Raw genomic sequence first — 15,634 nt, 5'->3', positions numbered from 1 at the left:
ATATGGAAAAGGTGAAAGCAAATTACAAAGGCATTGAGGATTTCTTGTAAATGTGTACTGGAATAATCTGTTTTCTAGGCTCCAGTTTCCTACTGGACAGACATCTAGCTTGAAATAGAAAACCTTTTACAAGAAAGTTGGTCACTGTTAAGATGATTTATTTTCCACAGAAAGTATCTTTCTAACCATCTTAAGACTCTTGTACAGGCAAACACTATGGAAGAATATCTTTGCTGGTACTTTGCTCTCGATGTCTGGAAGTATTGTTTGAAAAATACTTGCATCTGGAGTAGCTATTTAAGTGTAGATAACTTGGAGCTGCAACTTGTTCCTGGATTTTGAATAAATGGGATCTTGGAGATTTGGAACATTCGAGGGGAAATGGATTGAGTACCTGATGTTTTGTGTAATCTGTAACTTCTGTGTTGTTTCTGTCTCCAGATGTAAGCAGTGGAGCGATATTGCTTCTAGAGTTCTGTTTGCTCTATCTTTGATACTCAGAATTGTGCAATCTCTGAGTAGTGAAAAGTGTTGGGGGTTGTGTGTTGGCCCAGATAAGAAAGCTCTCAGCAGTTTGTATGTGGCAGGAATTGGTGGGACTAGGGCAGCAGTTAATGCTGTTGGGCATCCTGTTTGCACTCATAGGAAGTGGGAATGTGGGACATGCTTTGGGATGCAAGGGTGGGAGAAGGAAAACCAAATATGTAAAATTTCAGGACCTCCAGAGTTATGTTGTAGTGAATATGTGGATTGATACTTCTGTCTTTCATCTGGAAAATTTGTGACGATTCAGCTTACGGTTTGTTTGCCTTTAGCAGCCATTTGTTTGCCTGTAGCAGCTTCTGCAGTGGCTGGTTCTTGTATTGCCTAATACCTGGACTGAGAGCCCTTGGGGCAGGCGTCTGAGTTCTAATGATCCAGCCTAGGAAGTGGGGAGAGAAAAGCAAGTGGAGAACATTTTTTTTTCTCATTCTAATTTAGTCTTACTGCTAATTTTTAATAGTAACCCAAGCAGGAAACTGGATCTCTATAACATGTTTATAAATTAGTTTAGTCTTGTACTTAGGAAAATGCATTTCAACTGCTTTCTACAGTTGTTATGGTTAAACTCTTGGCCCAAATAACAGCCAACTTGAGATACTTCTGTTTGGCGGAAAAGAGGCTTTTATATAGTTGTTAGTCTCCAACAAAGCAGAGAAGAGTAGTTGCATTCCCATTCTTGTATATGTGCTCCAGGAAGAGACTGCAAAGCTATACTGTGCTCTTGTTTTAAAGTTATTAACTGAAACACCAAAAAAGCTGCCATGCAGTAACATCATCTCCTCTGAGCATTTGTGCATGGTTAGAACTGACTGCGTATGTTCTATCTTGTTTTCCAGTATGAGAATTAGGGTTTGTACCATATTCAAGCTGCTGTAAATACCTATTACTGAATGCAGAATATGTACATACCCTCATATTCAGTGTAGCAGCAGTTCCAAACTTACACTGATCTCCCTGAAGAAAAGAATCTTGAAATAAATCTTCAAATAGGAGCGTCCTATCTTCTCATCTGTGTTTCTGTTGCTGTATCACAAAATTCATAAGGGAATGGTAGTTTAAAACTACTTAGTCAGTACATCTATCTGTGGGGGAAATTTTGTGTACAGCTTCAGATTTCTGGGGCAAAGTGTAAGTAGTTCAGTTTATTTTTGAAAGATAACGTGGTGCCCTAGCCATAAATTTGTTGATTGTGAAGTTAATACGGAAGTCATTATTAATTTCAGAGACTGCCTGTACATGGTATCCCTTCACTGGTCGTAACTGGGCTCCATCCATTACTTCCAGATATTGAAGTCGTTTATCATTTACTGCTGTGCTGGGGTCAGCCGAATTCAAATACTTGGTAAAGTTACCCTCTTCCTTCCGACGAGGTGCCCACGGCTTGATCTGACTCATGGCGCCTTCGTGTGGCACTGCACAGAACTACAGTCAGGAACTTCTTGAGTTTCTGTCCTGAAGACTGTGTGGTCCTAGACTGTATCTATTTAACATGTTAATTCCCTGGAATTAAGTGCTTGCATGAAAGAGCAAATTAATGAGCTGATCTGGGGCTGGCTTATCTAGGTAGGTGAAAATTTCTGTGATACAAAACAGCAAATATCTGAAATGATAGGCTGTGAGAGCTGATGAGAAGGGTGGTTTGAGGAGTTGATTCTAACAGAAACCTATGCTTCTGCTCCCAGGTAGCGTTATGATGGTGTTTCTGAAGCACAATATTTAAATATTCACATACTGGATTTGGGGGTTTTGCTGCTGTGTAGCTGGAGAAGCATAAAGATAGCAAGCTTCCATGGGGTGAGGGGGAAGAATAATTTTAGCTATCATCTAAGTACTTGATTAAAACAAAATATGATTAAACATCGATTAATACTGTACTTGCACTCTGTTCCTCATATCTGGTTCCCACCCCGTTGCAAGTGACTGTCTCTTAACTGGCTTAAGTTTCAGAGATGTGCTGATTCCATGTGGTGTACAAACGTTTACAAGAACATCTGGATAGAATGAAAATCTGTTACCTCTGAAAGAATTGTCAGTGAATGAATACTGGTTAATGGTGACTATATTATGTAACCAGATTTCATTTCTGTGTGTGTGGTTTTAAGATTCTGTCTTAAACTTTTGCTGGGTCAAACTCTCAGTTGAGAGGCTGACTCGGTATGCTGTTTCTCTTCATTGCTCATTTCCATCCTCTGATTTCCCACCTTCTACTTGTATGTAGCTCTCAAAATTCTGTTCTTAAGAAGAAAATCCGCTGACCAGCTTGGTATTAAATTAAATTCAAGGACAAAAACGGCCTGTTACTCTTAAAGTAGTGGCACGGATAAGATTAAACTCTTCTGTTTAAGCGTGTCAGACATATTCAGTTTTAAGGATATAAAGTGATGAGTTTTGTAGTTTACTGACTTCAGTACAGAGCCTTATGTTATTTGTCAGAGAACTCGTCTATTTGGAGAACTCTGAAATGCTTGTTTCACTTTGCTTCATTTAAAAGGAACATTCAAGCTTAATTTAGTTTGAAGATATATAGTGGGAAAAGCTAAAATTATTAGTGCATGTATCACAACATTGTATCAGTGAAGTCAATGGCTTGTTTTGGCTTGTTTATGCTGCCCCATGGTGTTGTGTAAAGGAATTAGGAGTTGCCAGTGGGTTTTGATATTTTTTTTTCATGCCTATCTATGGGTAGTAATAGTGGTGCACAACTGACTAAAAGTGCCTGTTCTTTCTGTGTTTGGATTTTGAAAAGTATCAGCCAAGCAGTAGTAATACCAGGATGTTAAATATTGGTACTTTTTTTTTTTTTTTTTTTGGCTGTATTAAGAAAAGCATGGAGTGCTTAATTGTAGCAAATGATGGAAAATCACAGTAAATCAGAGAATTTGAGTAGCTTTATTTTTTAGAAATATCTTGTTATTTCTTGGATTAAATAAATAAATCTATCTTTTCTTTACATCCATCAAAACAGTAAATAATTTGTCTATCACTGGTAAATTGATTGGTGAATTCATTTTAATCTGCTTTTCCTGTGCTTCTGTTTGAGTTCAATTGTGCAGAAAATTAGAAGTGGTTGTATGAGTTCATATGGCTGTAGTTTTAGCAAATGGATAGTAATGGAAACCTAAAGCACAGCTGTAGTTCTGTGCTTTAGACAAACTGTGTGTTCAGTAACATCATTATGCTCATCAAAGCTGTATTAGAAACAATTATGTTCCACTATTATTTTTTTTTCCCACCACGATATTTTTTCAAGAATCTTAAAATCCAAGTTCTGTTTTTTCATCATAAAGTGAGTTAATACTCTAAAGGTAATACTGGAACATTGTTTTGAGATGTTAGTGCTGCAGAGTGAGAACCTGCTACCTAACCTGGAAGCCATGTTCACTACAGTGTCTTTAGAGCTAATGTTTTTAATTATTGCTTTGTAAAGCATGCTTGTTCTTTTTTCATTTAATCTCTATTAAGAACATAATGGGGAGTTTTGATTTTAAGATAGCTGTAACTGTTGACCGTATCTGACAAACTTATCTTGGAAGAGATGAGAAATTCTGGAAGTTAGTGACTGCATTATTGCCACAAAAATTTTCATTTGTGTTAGTTATGTTCTGTGATCTTAGAGATACCATCCTAGGAGTTGGACAGCTTAGTCTTTGACCCAGCTAATGAGCTACTGTATTTAAACATTATAACAAATGTTTTGTGCTGCCAGGGGTGAACATATTCGTGCTATTATGTGATGTTGTAAAGAAGATGATATTGACATTTCCTCGGTGTGGCAGGCAGAGTGCTTGTTCTGGACAGCAATTGGGCCAATATAATTCACTCTTTTTCACTGGGCTTTGTATTTTTTTTATGGGCTTTGTTTGTTTGTTTGTTTGTTTGAGAGAACATATGTTTGAAAGGGATAATAATGGAGTCATAAGCCTTACATTAGAGAGAGAGCACTGTGAATCCCTGCTGGAAACTTCTATTTTGTACATCAGTTTTCCTGTATGGACTATTGCTGCTCTCTCTCATCCAATGGGCAGCAGTTGCTGCCTTAAGGGGCATGTGAATGTTTAAGGAAAATCTAGAAGAGAGGGATGGGAACAATGAGAAAACACGGAGTAAATGAAGAACTCCTAAGAACTTTTAGTAGAAACAAGAGGACTGAGTGGGACAAAAGGAAAAGCAGTAAAGGATTCCATGTAAGGTGTGTGTATATAGTATGTAGCTTGTGGAATAATGGAAGATGAGGTTAAAAAAAGAAGTGGGCTTAAATTTCAGTTACTGCAGTAGCTGAAATAAAGGGTTTATGTGGTGCACTGTATATATTGTTTACTCAGTATTCCCCAGAGTTTACTGTTGTGCAGTTTTAGCTATCAACACTGTGCATGTTGAAATTTGCTTAGCTATTTTGCATAAATAACATATTTGTTTTCTTTTCACAAAGTTTCTATGCAGATTTTGGACCTTTAAATTTGGCGATGTTATACAGATATTGCTGTAAACTTAATAAGAAATTAAAGGTAAGCTTTGCTTTAAAAATATTGTTCCTATATTATTGTGCTTTCAAACTGAGATAAAACCTGTTTTCCATTTTGAAAGTAATTAAGTACTCACTATCTATAGATAATTGCTACTAAGCTTAAGGCTCTTCTTTGCTCTGAATTCTTTTGCCTCTGAAGGACGAAAAAAAGGGATGTGCCATTGTTGCTCAGCAGGTGAGGTGAGGAAAGGATGATTTCACTTTTATATTCTTAGATTTGTAATGAAGTAGTAAATAACAAGACTTAGTATGGCTGTATGGATGTTTCATGGGTTTGCAGCTAGGTAAGTTGGTCTGTTGGTATGGATAGCTTAACAAAAAAACCCACCCCCCTCAAAAACAAACAAACAAAAAACCACAACAAACCACAACAGATATTAAGGCAAACATCTCTGCTCACCCTTGTCTTCTATGTAAAGAACAGTGTGATCTCCAAAACCACAATATTTAAATCTCACTCAGTCAAAAAGTTAAAACTTCATAGTCTTTCATTTAAATAAAATGTTGCTTGTAATAATGGTGTTCTAGAAAAATCTTTTACACGTATAAAAATGGTTCTTTTTTTCTGTACTACTTGCAGAATTGCCACTGCATTCGGTTAGTTTGCAGAAAACTTGTTCTCCTGCTTCCACCCAAGTGTTGTAGATTTAAGGCAATTTTGAGTTGCTCTGCTATAGATGTAGAAAATGTATCTTAGAAAAGGTATGTAGAAAAGGTACCATAGTAGCTTTTCTTTTGTCTGCAAAATGTTTGTCCTTACTTTATGAAGTAGTTGTGAATAGAGGAATGCAGCATTTATTTTGGAAGATCACGCCAGCTGAGTTTTGTTCTAACACTACTGTCCTGTGATAAAGCCACAAGCCTGGTGTAGATTGACCTTGGCCAGCAACTAAGCAAACAGCAGCTGCTTGCTGACTGCTACTCCAGCCCCGGTGGGACAGGAGAGAGGACCAGGAGAGCAGAACCAATAAAGACTTGTGGGTTGAATTGAAGACAGTTTAAGTAGGGCAATAAAAAGGAAAGACAGGGAAAACAGAACAGGTGGTGTTAGCAGCAAACCATTGCCCAAACAGTCTCTAAGCAGCAGCTACTTTTGAATGGCTTCTACTTGATTTTGTTACTGCACGTGATGCTATCTGATACGGCATATCCCTGGTCTGTAGAGATAAGTTCCATCAATTCTGTTTCTCTAGCTTCAAACAGTTTGGGACATGTTTTTATTTATCACTCTTGAAGTGTAACTTTGTGCTTTCTACTTAAACTAGAACTATTTTTAATGATTCAGTATTAAAATGTAATGCCTTTATTGTTGCATCATCTGCCCAAAGCAAGACAAGTTGCTAATTGTAAATGGTGTGTAATCATGATATTTTGAAGACCATATATTCTAAAGGAGAAAAATACAGAAGGGAGCCAAATTAAAACTGAATGATTAACTTTGACAGATTGGCTTAACAGTAGTTAATGATATTTTAATTTAACTTTCTTATTTTTTGACAAGTTTAAAAAAAAAAAAGTGAACTCTCAGTGCTAGGTGTGGAGTACAGATTGTCAGGACAGAGAAATCTCAAGCAGATCAGCTGGAAATGAGATGCTGTCTGTTACTGATCCCAGAGGTTAATTCCAAACAAGTTAATTTTAAACTACTGATGCACAGTAGAGAAGGGTAATCTGATAGTGCAACCAGTGGAAAATAATATCTGAATTCAAACAACTAGAGCTTGGAATGCCATCTGAATAGTGTAGAAACTCTGGCATGAATAGATTACAGTTTGCCTGATTAGAACTACCTTTGAGATAGGCCAGTAGCTGCTAATGTAAACCTTGCTTCCCTAATACATAAAATATGTACTACAGTCTGTCTTATTTTAGATACTATCTGCAGTGGGTAAGCGGGCTTGAAAGGGCTTCATCCACAGACTGAAGCATGCATCTGATGTGTAGATGTAACTGCTAAAGACTTCTGCTCAGCTTCACTAGTCAAGTGCACTGAGTGTGCTTTCCTAATGAAAAGCCTTTGCAAGAAGTGTGGAACAGAAAGTATGTGCTAGGTGTGATAATCTGTGTGGATGTGATATTGCAAAAGAAATTTAATGATTTGGAAGGTTTTTGTTGAGTTTAAAATTTATATAAATGGAGGCAGGAGAAATGTGACTAAAGGATCTTATTTAAAATACAAGCAAAACCCCACAAGTTTCCTCTTCAATTCTTTCAACTGCATCTATTTCTGTTTTGGTAGAGGGATGGAGCATGAAGGAGGCAGTTCTGCTCCCACCTCTCCTTTTTGGGCAGGCAGAGAGGAGGAAGAAATGCCTGATTTTAAAATGTTCTACTTGACAGACTGCCACTTTGAACTGTTGTATCTTTGTGCTGACTGACTGTAAAAGCAGTGAATAATTCTGTTCTAAAGAACTGAAGAGTTTATTCAAATGTTATTTTTTGTTGTTGAAGGTAAAGCACTGAAAACCTAACTGGCCTTGTTATGTTTGTAATGCTTTGCTATGGAGATATAGACTGAGATGACAGCAAGAAAAAATGCTTGGCAATGCTGTCTTCCTACTTGTTCTCTGAATTCTGTTTGTAATTGCTTAGTCAAGCTTTTTTTTTCTTTTTTTTTTCTTTTTTTTTTTCCAATTAAGTTATGCGATGAATTTTTTTCTTCCACTTAAAAACAAGTCTGATTTCATAAAATGATTTAAAGCACTGTCATCTGAGCAAATGTAAACTTATGCAGACTCAAATAAATTAAGAAGCAGGCATAATCAGAGAGGGAGAAATTCCTAGGGAAATGATTTGATTTACTGAAGATGGAAAAGCAGTAAGGGAAGATTCTGGCAGGCCTATGAACAGTGGGACTAACATTTCTTACGTGCTGTGTTGTGGTAATTGCTTTAGGACATCTTAGGACATCTGCTTTAGGACAGCTTAAGTTTGAGGCAGATTGCATGTACTTTTTTTTAAAACGCTGTTTTCCATGGCTAGGCTGCAAGCATTGCGTTCACTGTTACTTAGGTGAGTGCATTTGTGTGCATTTATTTAAGCAGTACTTGCATGGATCTGACTTAATTAAACACATTACAGCAATTTCTTGTAGAGCCATGTAAATAAATCTCTCTTGGGATCTTCAAGAAGCAAGAATTAATGTATTATAAAATTTTTAGTAATTTTAAAATGGAAAAAAATATTCTGGAATCCTTTCATACACCAATGAATTAGTTTTATTGACTGAAACAAAGCCTGCTGCACTTCTCTTATAGCTTCTGCTTTTATTAAAAAAGACTGTCTCTGAGTGAGTTCCTCTGAGAAATATCTTGACAGGTACTGCTTTATTACATTTTGTGTTCCACTGAAATTTTCTTATTGGTAAAGAAAAATATATTTTGTATTTCACAGTGCGTCTGTTTTAACTTCTGAAAAAATAAGGGGGGAGTTGCAACAGTATTACTGTATCATCCTAAACTGTAGCTATCTTCTGGAAATCTCACTGCGAGAGTCTCTTGAAACATTTTTTGATGCTTCTGAGTTGTGCAGTATTGAAGGAAACAAAATCTCAGGTGGAGTTCTGGAGGCATTTCTTTACTTAAAAACAAAACAAGCACACAAAAGAAAACAGATTCCACAAAACAAGACGTTAAAAACAAATGTCCTTAACACTTGTCATTGAATCTTGCCAGAACTAGACTTTCCTCATGAAATTTGGTCAAAATGTCAGTATATTCCTTTTATTGTTTGGATAGGTTAATACTGATACTTAAAGTGTAACTGAGTGAAGAATTTGTGTTAGCAATAATAGAAATATTCATGCATGCAGCAGGTCAGTTCAGCAGCATCTGCTGTGAAGTTTGATTTTTCTGTAACTTGTGGGTAAACAAATAGCGACTGATCATATCCTGATCAACTTTTGCTTTGCTTGCTATGCTGTAGACCATGAATTTTGCATTGCTTTTCAATTCTGTGTTGAAGTTTTATTCAGGATTTTAAAAAAGCAAATTGCACAGTTGTGTAATCATAAATATTTTAATCATAAAGATTAAACCCTCACATTTTTGAAATTGAAGCAGTGATAATGCTCTACTTTCATTTTTATGTTTTGGGAGCATTTAAGGTGGGCTATCACTTTTTGCATCTTTCTAATTCAAAAATATTTCAGAACTGGACTGACTTTATATATCTGTATGACAAAGAAGTCTGCTCTGTAACATAAAGCATGAAAGATGGTCTTTTTGACTAGAACTTACTTCTGGACAGCTAGCAACTGGCACATACTTTTTGCACTTTCAAGTAGTATTGCAGGTGAACCATAAACCTTTACAAGGAACTTTGCTTTAAAATAAGTAATAGTCAACAAGTTATAATTGAAGTTCTGTCACTGTTGCATAACTACTGTGATGTGATCCCACCCACGCGTCATGGGTGGAACTGCAGTTAGAGAACACTAAAATTAAGAAACTGAAGAGGGGGAAGAAAGGAGGAATCTTAAAATTTTGACAAGTTTTAATAAAAATTGAAAGCTTTGCTAATTAAATAACTGCTTATGCTCTGTATGTTTGTGTGTACACAGAGAAATGTTGCCATTGATCTCAAGATATGACCTCTTCTAATCAGTAGTGATCATCCCTCTTGGGAACTGTAATCTTATTTAGATGCACTCACTTGCATTGGTTCTCACAGCCTATGTGCCTATGGAACTGTGGGTAATGAGACCAGCTTGGAATGTACTGTTAAGTTGCTCTGGAAGATACTATTTCTCTGGGGGTGGGAGTAAGTACCTCACTGTGATGCATACAGCAGTTTTCTCCTGGTGCTTTGGAGGTGCCAAATTTGATTCTGCAGTTAAACCAGTTCCTACAATTTGCTACAAGAATAAGGTGAGCTTTCTCTGTAAGTGAGATGCAGTGGTATGAATTAAGTAACCAAAATGCAATCCTACGGTTACTTTATCTCCTGCCACCAAGTGTCACCTGTGCCAAGGGCAGGAGAAGAAAGTAAACTTGAAGTGTTAAGTAGGAGTTTGAGTACTGAACTTGAGTAACAGTAGCATTGGAATAGAGGCAGTTCTTATAAGGGCTGCTGTGAAAGTAATGCTTTTTTATTTCATTGTTCTGACCCACAACACCAAGGGAGGGATGTCAGTGCTATGGTGATAAGGGTGAACTTTCCAAACAATATTCTGATACATTTTACACTACTGTAACACCATAAAGTTAAGAGTGTCTCAATCAGCTCATCTGTGTGAATTGGCTAGTGGTGGAGGCTATGTGGAGGAAAATAGCGTTTTGTACCTGAGAATCTGCTCTATCAAATAGTGTGATTGTGCTTTTCGTCTTTGAAATAGAAGGCATTACTTTCAGAGCAGCCTATGTAAAAATGTTGCACAATTTTTAAAAATGAAAATACTTTTCAAATATTTAGGAGCAAAGACTGGTACTTCTGTTGATGTCTTCCTCAAACGGCCACTGTATCACAAATCTACCTGGAAAAACTCAAGTGATAACGTTGTAAAATGTATTTAGAGTAGAAATTCATGAAGTAAAAAATAATTTTTTTAAATTTCAATAAACTGTCTAGTTTCCATTTTTAAATGACAGTTTTCTCTTTAGCTTTAAATACTTGCAGCTTGTTCTTATTGTTCTTGTGCTCACTGCTCTTGTTCTCAATGGCTGTTTTGTCCACAGAACTCTGACAGAGGCTTCTTTTCTTCTTACGAAAAAAATTGCAAGACTTCCTACTTTATTCTATGCTTAGCTGTTGTTTTTTGTTTTTTGTTTCTTCCAGGCTTTTCACTTGCATAGCATTTTTATAAACTTATTATTGAAGCTTTCAAAATATGTTGTCTGTCACCCCATGTGCAGGTAGTATAGAGGAAGATTGTTGTTTTGTTGGAGTTTTTCCTCAGAGAAAAAAAGTTGGTTTTCTCCATAGAGTTTGGTACTGAAGGCATTTAACAAATGGGAGAGTTTAACAATTGCAATGTCTTTCAACAATATCCCTAAGCTATTGTTCAAATATTTACATTAGGAAAAGAAGCATTTTATCATGACTATTTTGATTGAACTGCATTTTATAGTGTATTTTTGCACAGCAAAACTAATATATTTGCTCTGGAACAGCAAATGTTTCCCTGCGCTTTTATCTGTAATGTAAGAAGATTGTCTGTAGCATCAGTAACTTTTGCTCCTTTAAGAAGCTCATTTACATGTCAGTGTTGGAAAAACAGCCTCTGAAGGAATTTTTAAAATGTATTCTCAGTAAATATACTGTGTGATTATTTAAAAATTATTTTTCTTTTTAACAGTATTTCAGTCTGTCAAGAAAGAAGATAGTTTTCTATACCAGTTTTGACCAGCGGAAACGAGCAAATGCAGCTTTTCTAATAGGTGCATATGCTGTAAGTACTGATTGTTGCTTGGATACTTTTAGCCTTCCTTAAGAAATATTTCTTGTGTAAATGAATGTCCCAGGGGATGGCTCCTGAGGGAGGTAGGCAGGCAGGTTGTCATTTAATTCTCCTCTAAGCTCAAATTCTGCTATTTAAGTGTTAGACAAGCCTTATCTTTTTTACTTGCAGAAGGAGTGGCACTGGGACATACATGTTTTTCCCATAGCACCACTTCCTTGAGTGTCAAAAAATACAAACCACAAACTCTAAAACTGCTAGGCTTAGGATCAATTAATTCTTAAGATTACAGTGAGATTCATGCTGGAGTGGGAGAAAGCTTTCTCTTAAAGCCTTTAAGTTGTAAGACCAGACCCATCTTGTTTTTTGTTTTTTCTTTTTTTTTCTGTTGTCTGCTGATAATAATAGAGGACCTGATGCATTTCAGCCCTGTAATATTACAGACTATGAGCAAAACACAGGGCTATCTTAGGTACACAATCCCTACTTACTATGATGTCACACAAATCTTGATGATCCTAAGCTGAGATTTGCACAGCTGCTTGTGTGTTGTCATAGCAGGCAAGCTCAAACTTGAACTTTCACCTTCCTGCTTTCCTTTCCAGAATTGAAACAAACTTGTGGAAAACTTAAAAGTTTTGACACTTCACACTGTTTGAACTAGCAAGCTGCTGGCCCTGAGCTGGCATCCATAGGGTCAGCTGACTTGTGGAGGTGTCTGTTAAGTCAGGCTGTGAACTGTGTGTATATTTTTTTCAGGACTGAGGTCTTGCTGAAAGCGAAGTTGAATAAACGCATATGATTATACTGAAAGTCCTTAGGTTGCACATTCTTGCAATGAAACAATGAAAGCATTTTGCTGTGAGCATGGGGCTAGTGTATAAATGCAAGGAAGAAGATCTATTTAAATTGAAAGATAAGGGAAAAAATAGATTTAAGTTAAATTTTGAAAATATTTGGGGTATATTTTTAATCCTGGGAGTAAATCTGATGGAAAAACTCCATAAAAAGAAGAATAAAAACTAAGTGGCAGAGAAAGGCAGGTAACACTCTTGTGGTGAAGGGGAAGGAAAATATATTTAATTTAAAAAAAAGTCTGAATGGAATGATTGTTTATATTTTATAACTACAGGGAAAGCACTCATTTGGCACGTATAAACTGTAGCATCTAATTTCTTTCACTGGTTTGCTCGTCTGATCCTACCTTGACCTCCCAGTACATCCTAGAAGAATTGGAATGGCTAGAACTAGCATTTTCTGTTGTCTGTAAATAATGGGTTAAAAGGACCTTATAGGCATTAGCTAGACCCAAGAAGAGCTACTGTTTGTTAATAGATCTTGCAAAGCCAAGCTTTAGGAACAGAAAGGTAAGGAGATATGTAAGATATAAGACAGGTCTCCAAATTGGGAACTCATCAGCTAAATAAGACTATTCCATATTTATGGTATTTAAGACATAAAATCTGGAGCAGTGGTATACTTGGTAGTCTGAATTTGAACTGTTCTTTCAGCAGCTAAGAGGATAAGGACACACACTGGCAAGGGGTAGAAATCAGTCTAATGAAAATTGTGATGAGGAGCACATAGCATCTGTACCATGATGTGACTGCATATGCGCTCATAGAAGGTACCAGGTGGCACATCATACGTAAGAGGGGAGCCTTATGTGTAGAACAAGGTAAACCAGTGTGCCAGGACTGCAGGCACTTTCAAGCCAGCTTAGTATATGTTAAGCTGTTTATATCTCATAACTTCTGACATCTGCAAGCAATCCATGTGTGCATTTGATACCATTTCTCTACTGTCAGACTAGTAGGTATTCTGCATCCCTTCTAATTGTTAGAAGATCTAATTATTATCTTCTAATTATTAGAAGATACAATGCATTTGTAGTAATTCTTTACTAATATAGTGCTGTCAATGCAAAAACAGAGTCCAGTACCTATAAACAATTTATTTGCAGCAGAGTCACTTTTCAATTAATCTCAATTTAATGTAGTATTGGAAAACAGTTTGCACAAAGGTATCTGATATTATGTAAAATTTTCAACCCAGAATTGTATCTGTTGGTGTGTATTTCTAGACTTGCCAGTGTAGCGAAATTTTGCTCACATCCTTTTGTAGTAGTTGATTATAGTGCCAATAAATTCATAACATGTGTTCTAAAAAGTTATTTATGAACCATCTAAAATCTGATTTGTATGATAGCTGTGTTGTTTTTTTTATCTACAGAAGTTTAAATTCTATAATCCAGGTGTATTTGTTTCATCTTTGGGAAATGATATTTGCAGTTTCAGAGCAATTTACCTCTAAGGGCATTGTTCAGTCACATGCAGTAGTTGTACATTCTTGGATTATATAATAATAAGATTTCTGATAATATAGTCATACCTTCACTGAAGGACTTAAGTATAGTTGGTGATTCAATCATCTGATTTTATGGATGCACTCTTTAATTCAAGATCTTCTATGCTTGTCTTGGTTTTGATTACACGAGGTTCTGAGGCCAGGAAGTCTTACAGCTTTGAACTCTATCGATGTGTGAAAGTCAATTGAGAAAGCTTGTGTTATTTGTCCTGGTGCTAAAATATTAAGTGCAAAATGAAACTTGGAAAATAGTGGATCATGTTCTAGGAATGGGTTTCCAGTGCTGATTATGCAAATTAGACTGTTTCTTTAAACAGTTTCTTAGACAAGTTGAACTGAAAGACCCTGATAGCTATTAAAATATTTTAGAATAGTCTTAAGTTTGAGAGAGCTTAAAATTTTGTTCACAGTAACTTCATTGTTTGTAAATTGCATATCACAAAGATACGTCTTCTATATTTTGGTTTCTACAGTAGACTTTCTGTACGCTGATTAATCATGTCCTGTTGCTAAATTAATGTCCTCATTCATAAGAATTCTGCAGTAATTACTTTCGTCATAAAATTAAGGAGAACAAATACTTCAGGTCTTTCAGGAATAGGAGGGAAGATTTCACTGGTCTTACACAGAAGGAAGTCTGAACTACTAAATTGCTGGGACTAGTGCATAAAATGTTGTGTGCTGTCAGACGTGGGGGTGATACTGAATTTTGCAAAGTCCAGTCAGATTCTACAGAGTGTTAGTATTGTTTTGCTTATCTCTTAGTATGTTTGGAGGCTTGTTTTAGGGTTGTTTTTTTTTTTGTTGTTTATTTTTTTAAATATTGTTTTCCACAGAAGTTAATTAAAAAAAAAAAAAAAGTTTTAAAATACTGTTACAAGTACTTTCATGCTTACTCAAACTAATGTTGCCTGGTTTGACTCAACACGTCCTTAATAGTTTTTGTTTGAAACTGAGAGAAGAGGGATGGAGGCAAGAGGGAATAGGTTTGACTAAACTATACTGCAGAGATTGCTTGACTCCTCACTTGTCAGCAGAGAAATCGCTCTTGGGGAAATCGTGGAGGATAGTGTGTATTCTCATGTGTTAAATGGGTGAGTTGGACAGAGGTGGAGTGTGCCTCTTTCCGTAATGTTAAGGTGTTCATTATGTTGTTTTTTCTTTTTATTCTGATTGGAAGAAAAGGAACCCTTATTTGACTGTGTTCTCTACTGTCTAAAAAGTTTTGAAGCCTCTGTGGAAGAGTCTGTACCCTTACAGCTACAGTTCTTCTAAGATAAACTTCCAGGATAAACTTGATCAGTGGACCAAAATCTGCCTTTTGAGTAGTCCTGGTGAAACACAACACTTACTGTGACAAGCTCTGAAAAGAAATGCACTAAGCTCTTTTTCCTTTTTCTAGCAGGTGGGCTGGTCATATTTCTTGTGATTACTTATTTTAGTACTGATAGCTTTCTGTAATGCCAGAGAAAAGCCATCAAGTTCTGAAGTTTATAAGTTTTATCAGGTCAAATGAAATTGAGAAATGGTGAACTAATATCATCATCATTTGCCTGCCATTTGCAGGAGTGTTTTTCCCTGGTTAAAAAAAATATAAATTACATTTCTGAGTCCTACCTGGAGCTGTAAGTGCTTGTTCTCTCTTAATCTAAGCGTGTTACACTACTGTTCAAGTAGTATTTCCTCCTTTGGAAGCAAGTACAAAGGCCTTTCAGTTGTGGAATCATTTGTAACTTTTTAACATCCTACAGAATATTGAGAATTCTATTAAATTGAGATACAACTCTAGACAGAACACAAAT

At 36.2% G+C, this 15,634-nt stretch overlaps 1 protein-coding gene across 1 annotated transcript in view; it reads left to right on the top strand.

Annotated features, from left to right (window-relative positions):
• CDC14A (cell division cycle 14A) overlaps positions 1-15,634 on the top strand; it is a 55,263-nt gene that overhangs the window by 5,212 nt on the left and 34,417 nt on the right. Inside the window, 2 exon segments of the mRNA XM_052665558.1 lie at positions 4,973-5,048; positions 11,364-11,456. Of these exon segments, the coding sequence (XP_052521518.1) occupies positions 4,973-5,048; positions 11,364-11,456 (169 nt within the window).

This window comes from Tympanuchus pallidicinctus, unplaced genomic scaffold (assembly GCF_026119805.1).
Source record: "Tympanuchus pallidicinctus isolate F22 unplaced genomic scaffold, pur_lepc_1.0 scaffold7, whole genome shotgun sequence".
Taxonomy (NCBI): domain Eukaryota; kingdom Metazoa; phylum Chordata; class Aves; order Galliformes; family Phasianidae; genus Tympanuchus; species Tympanuchus pallidicinctus.
Note: the sequence above shows the minus strand (reverse complement) of the source record. Positions and strands in the feature narration are given on the sequence as shown.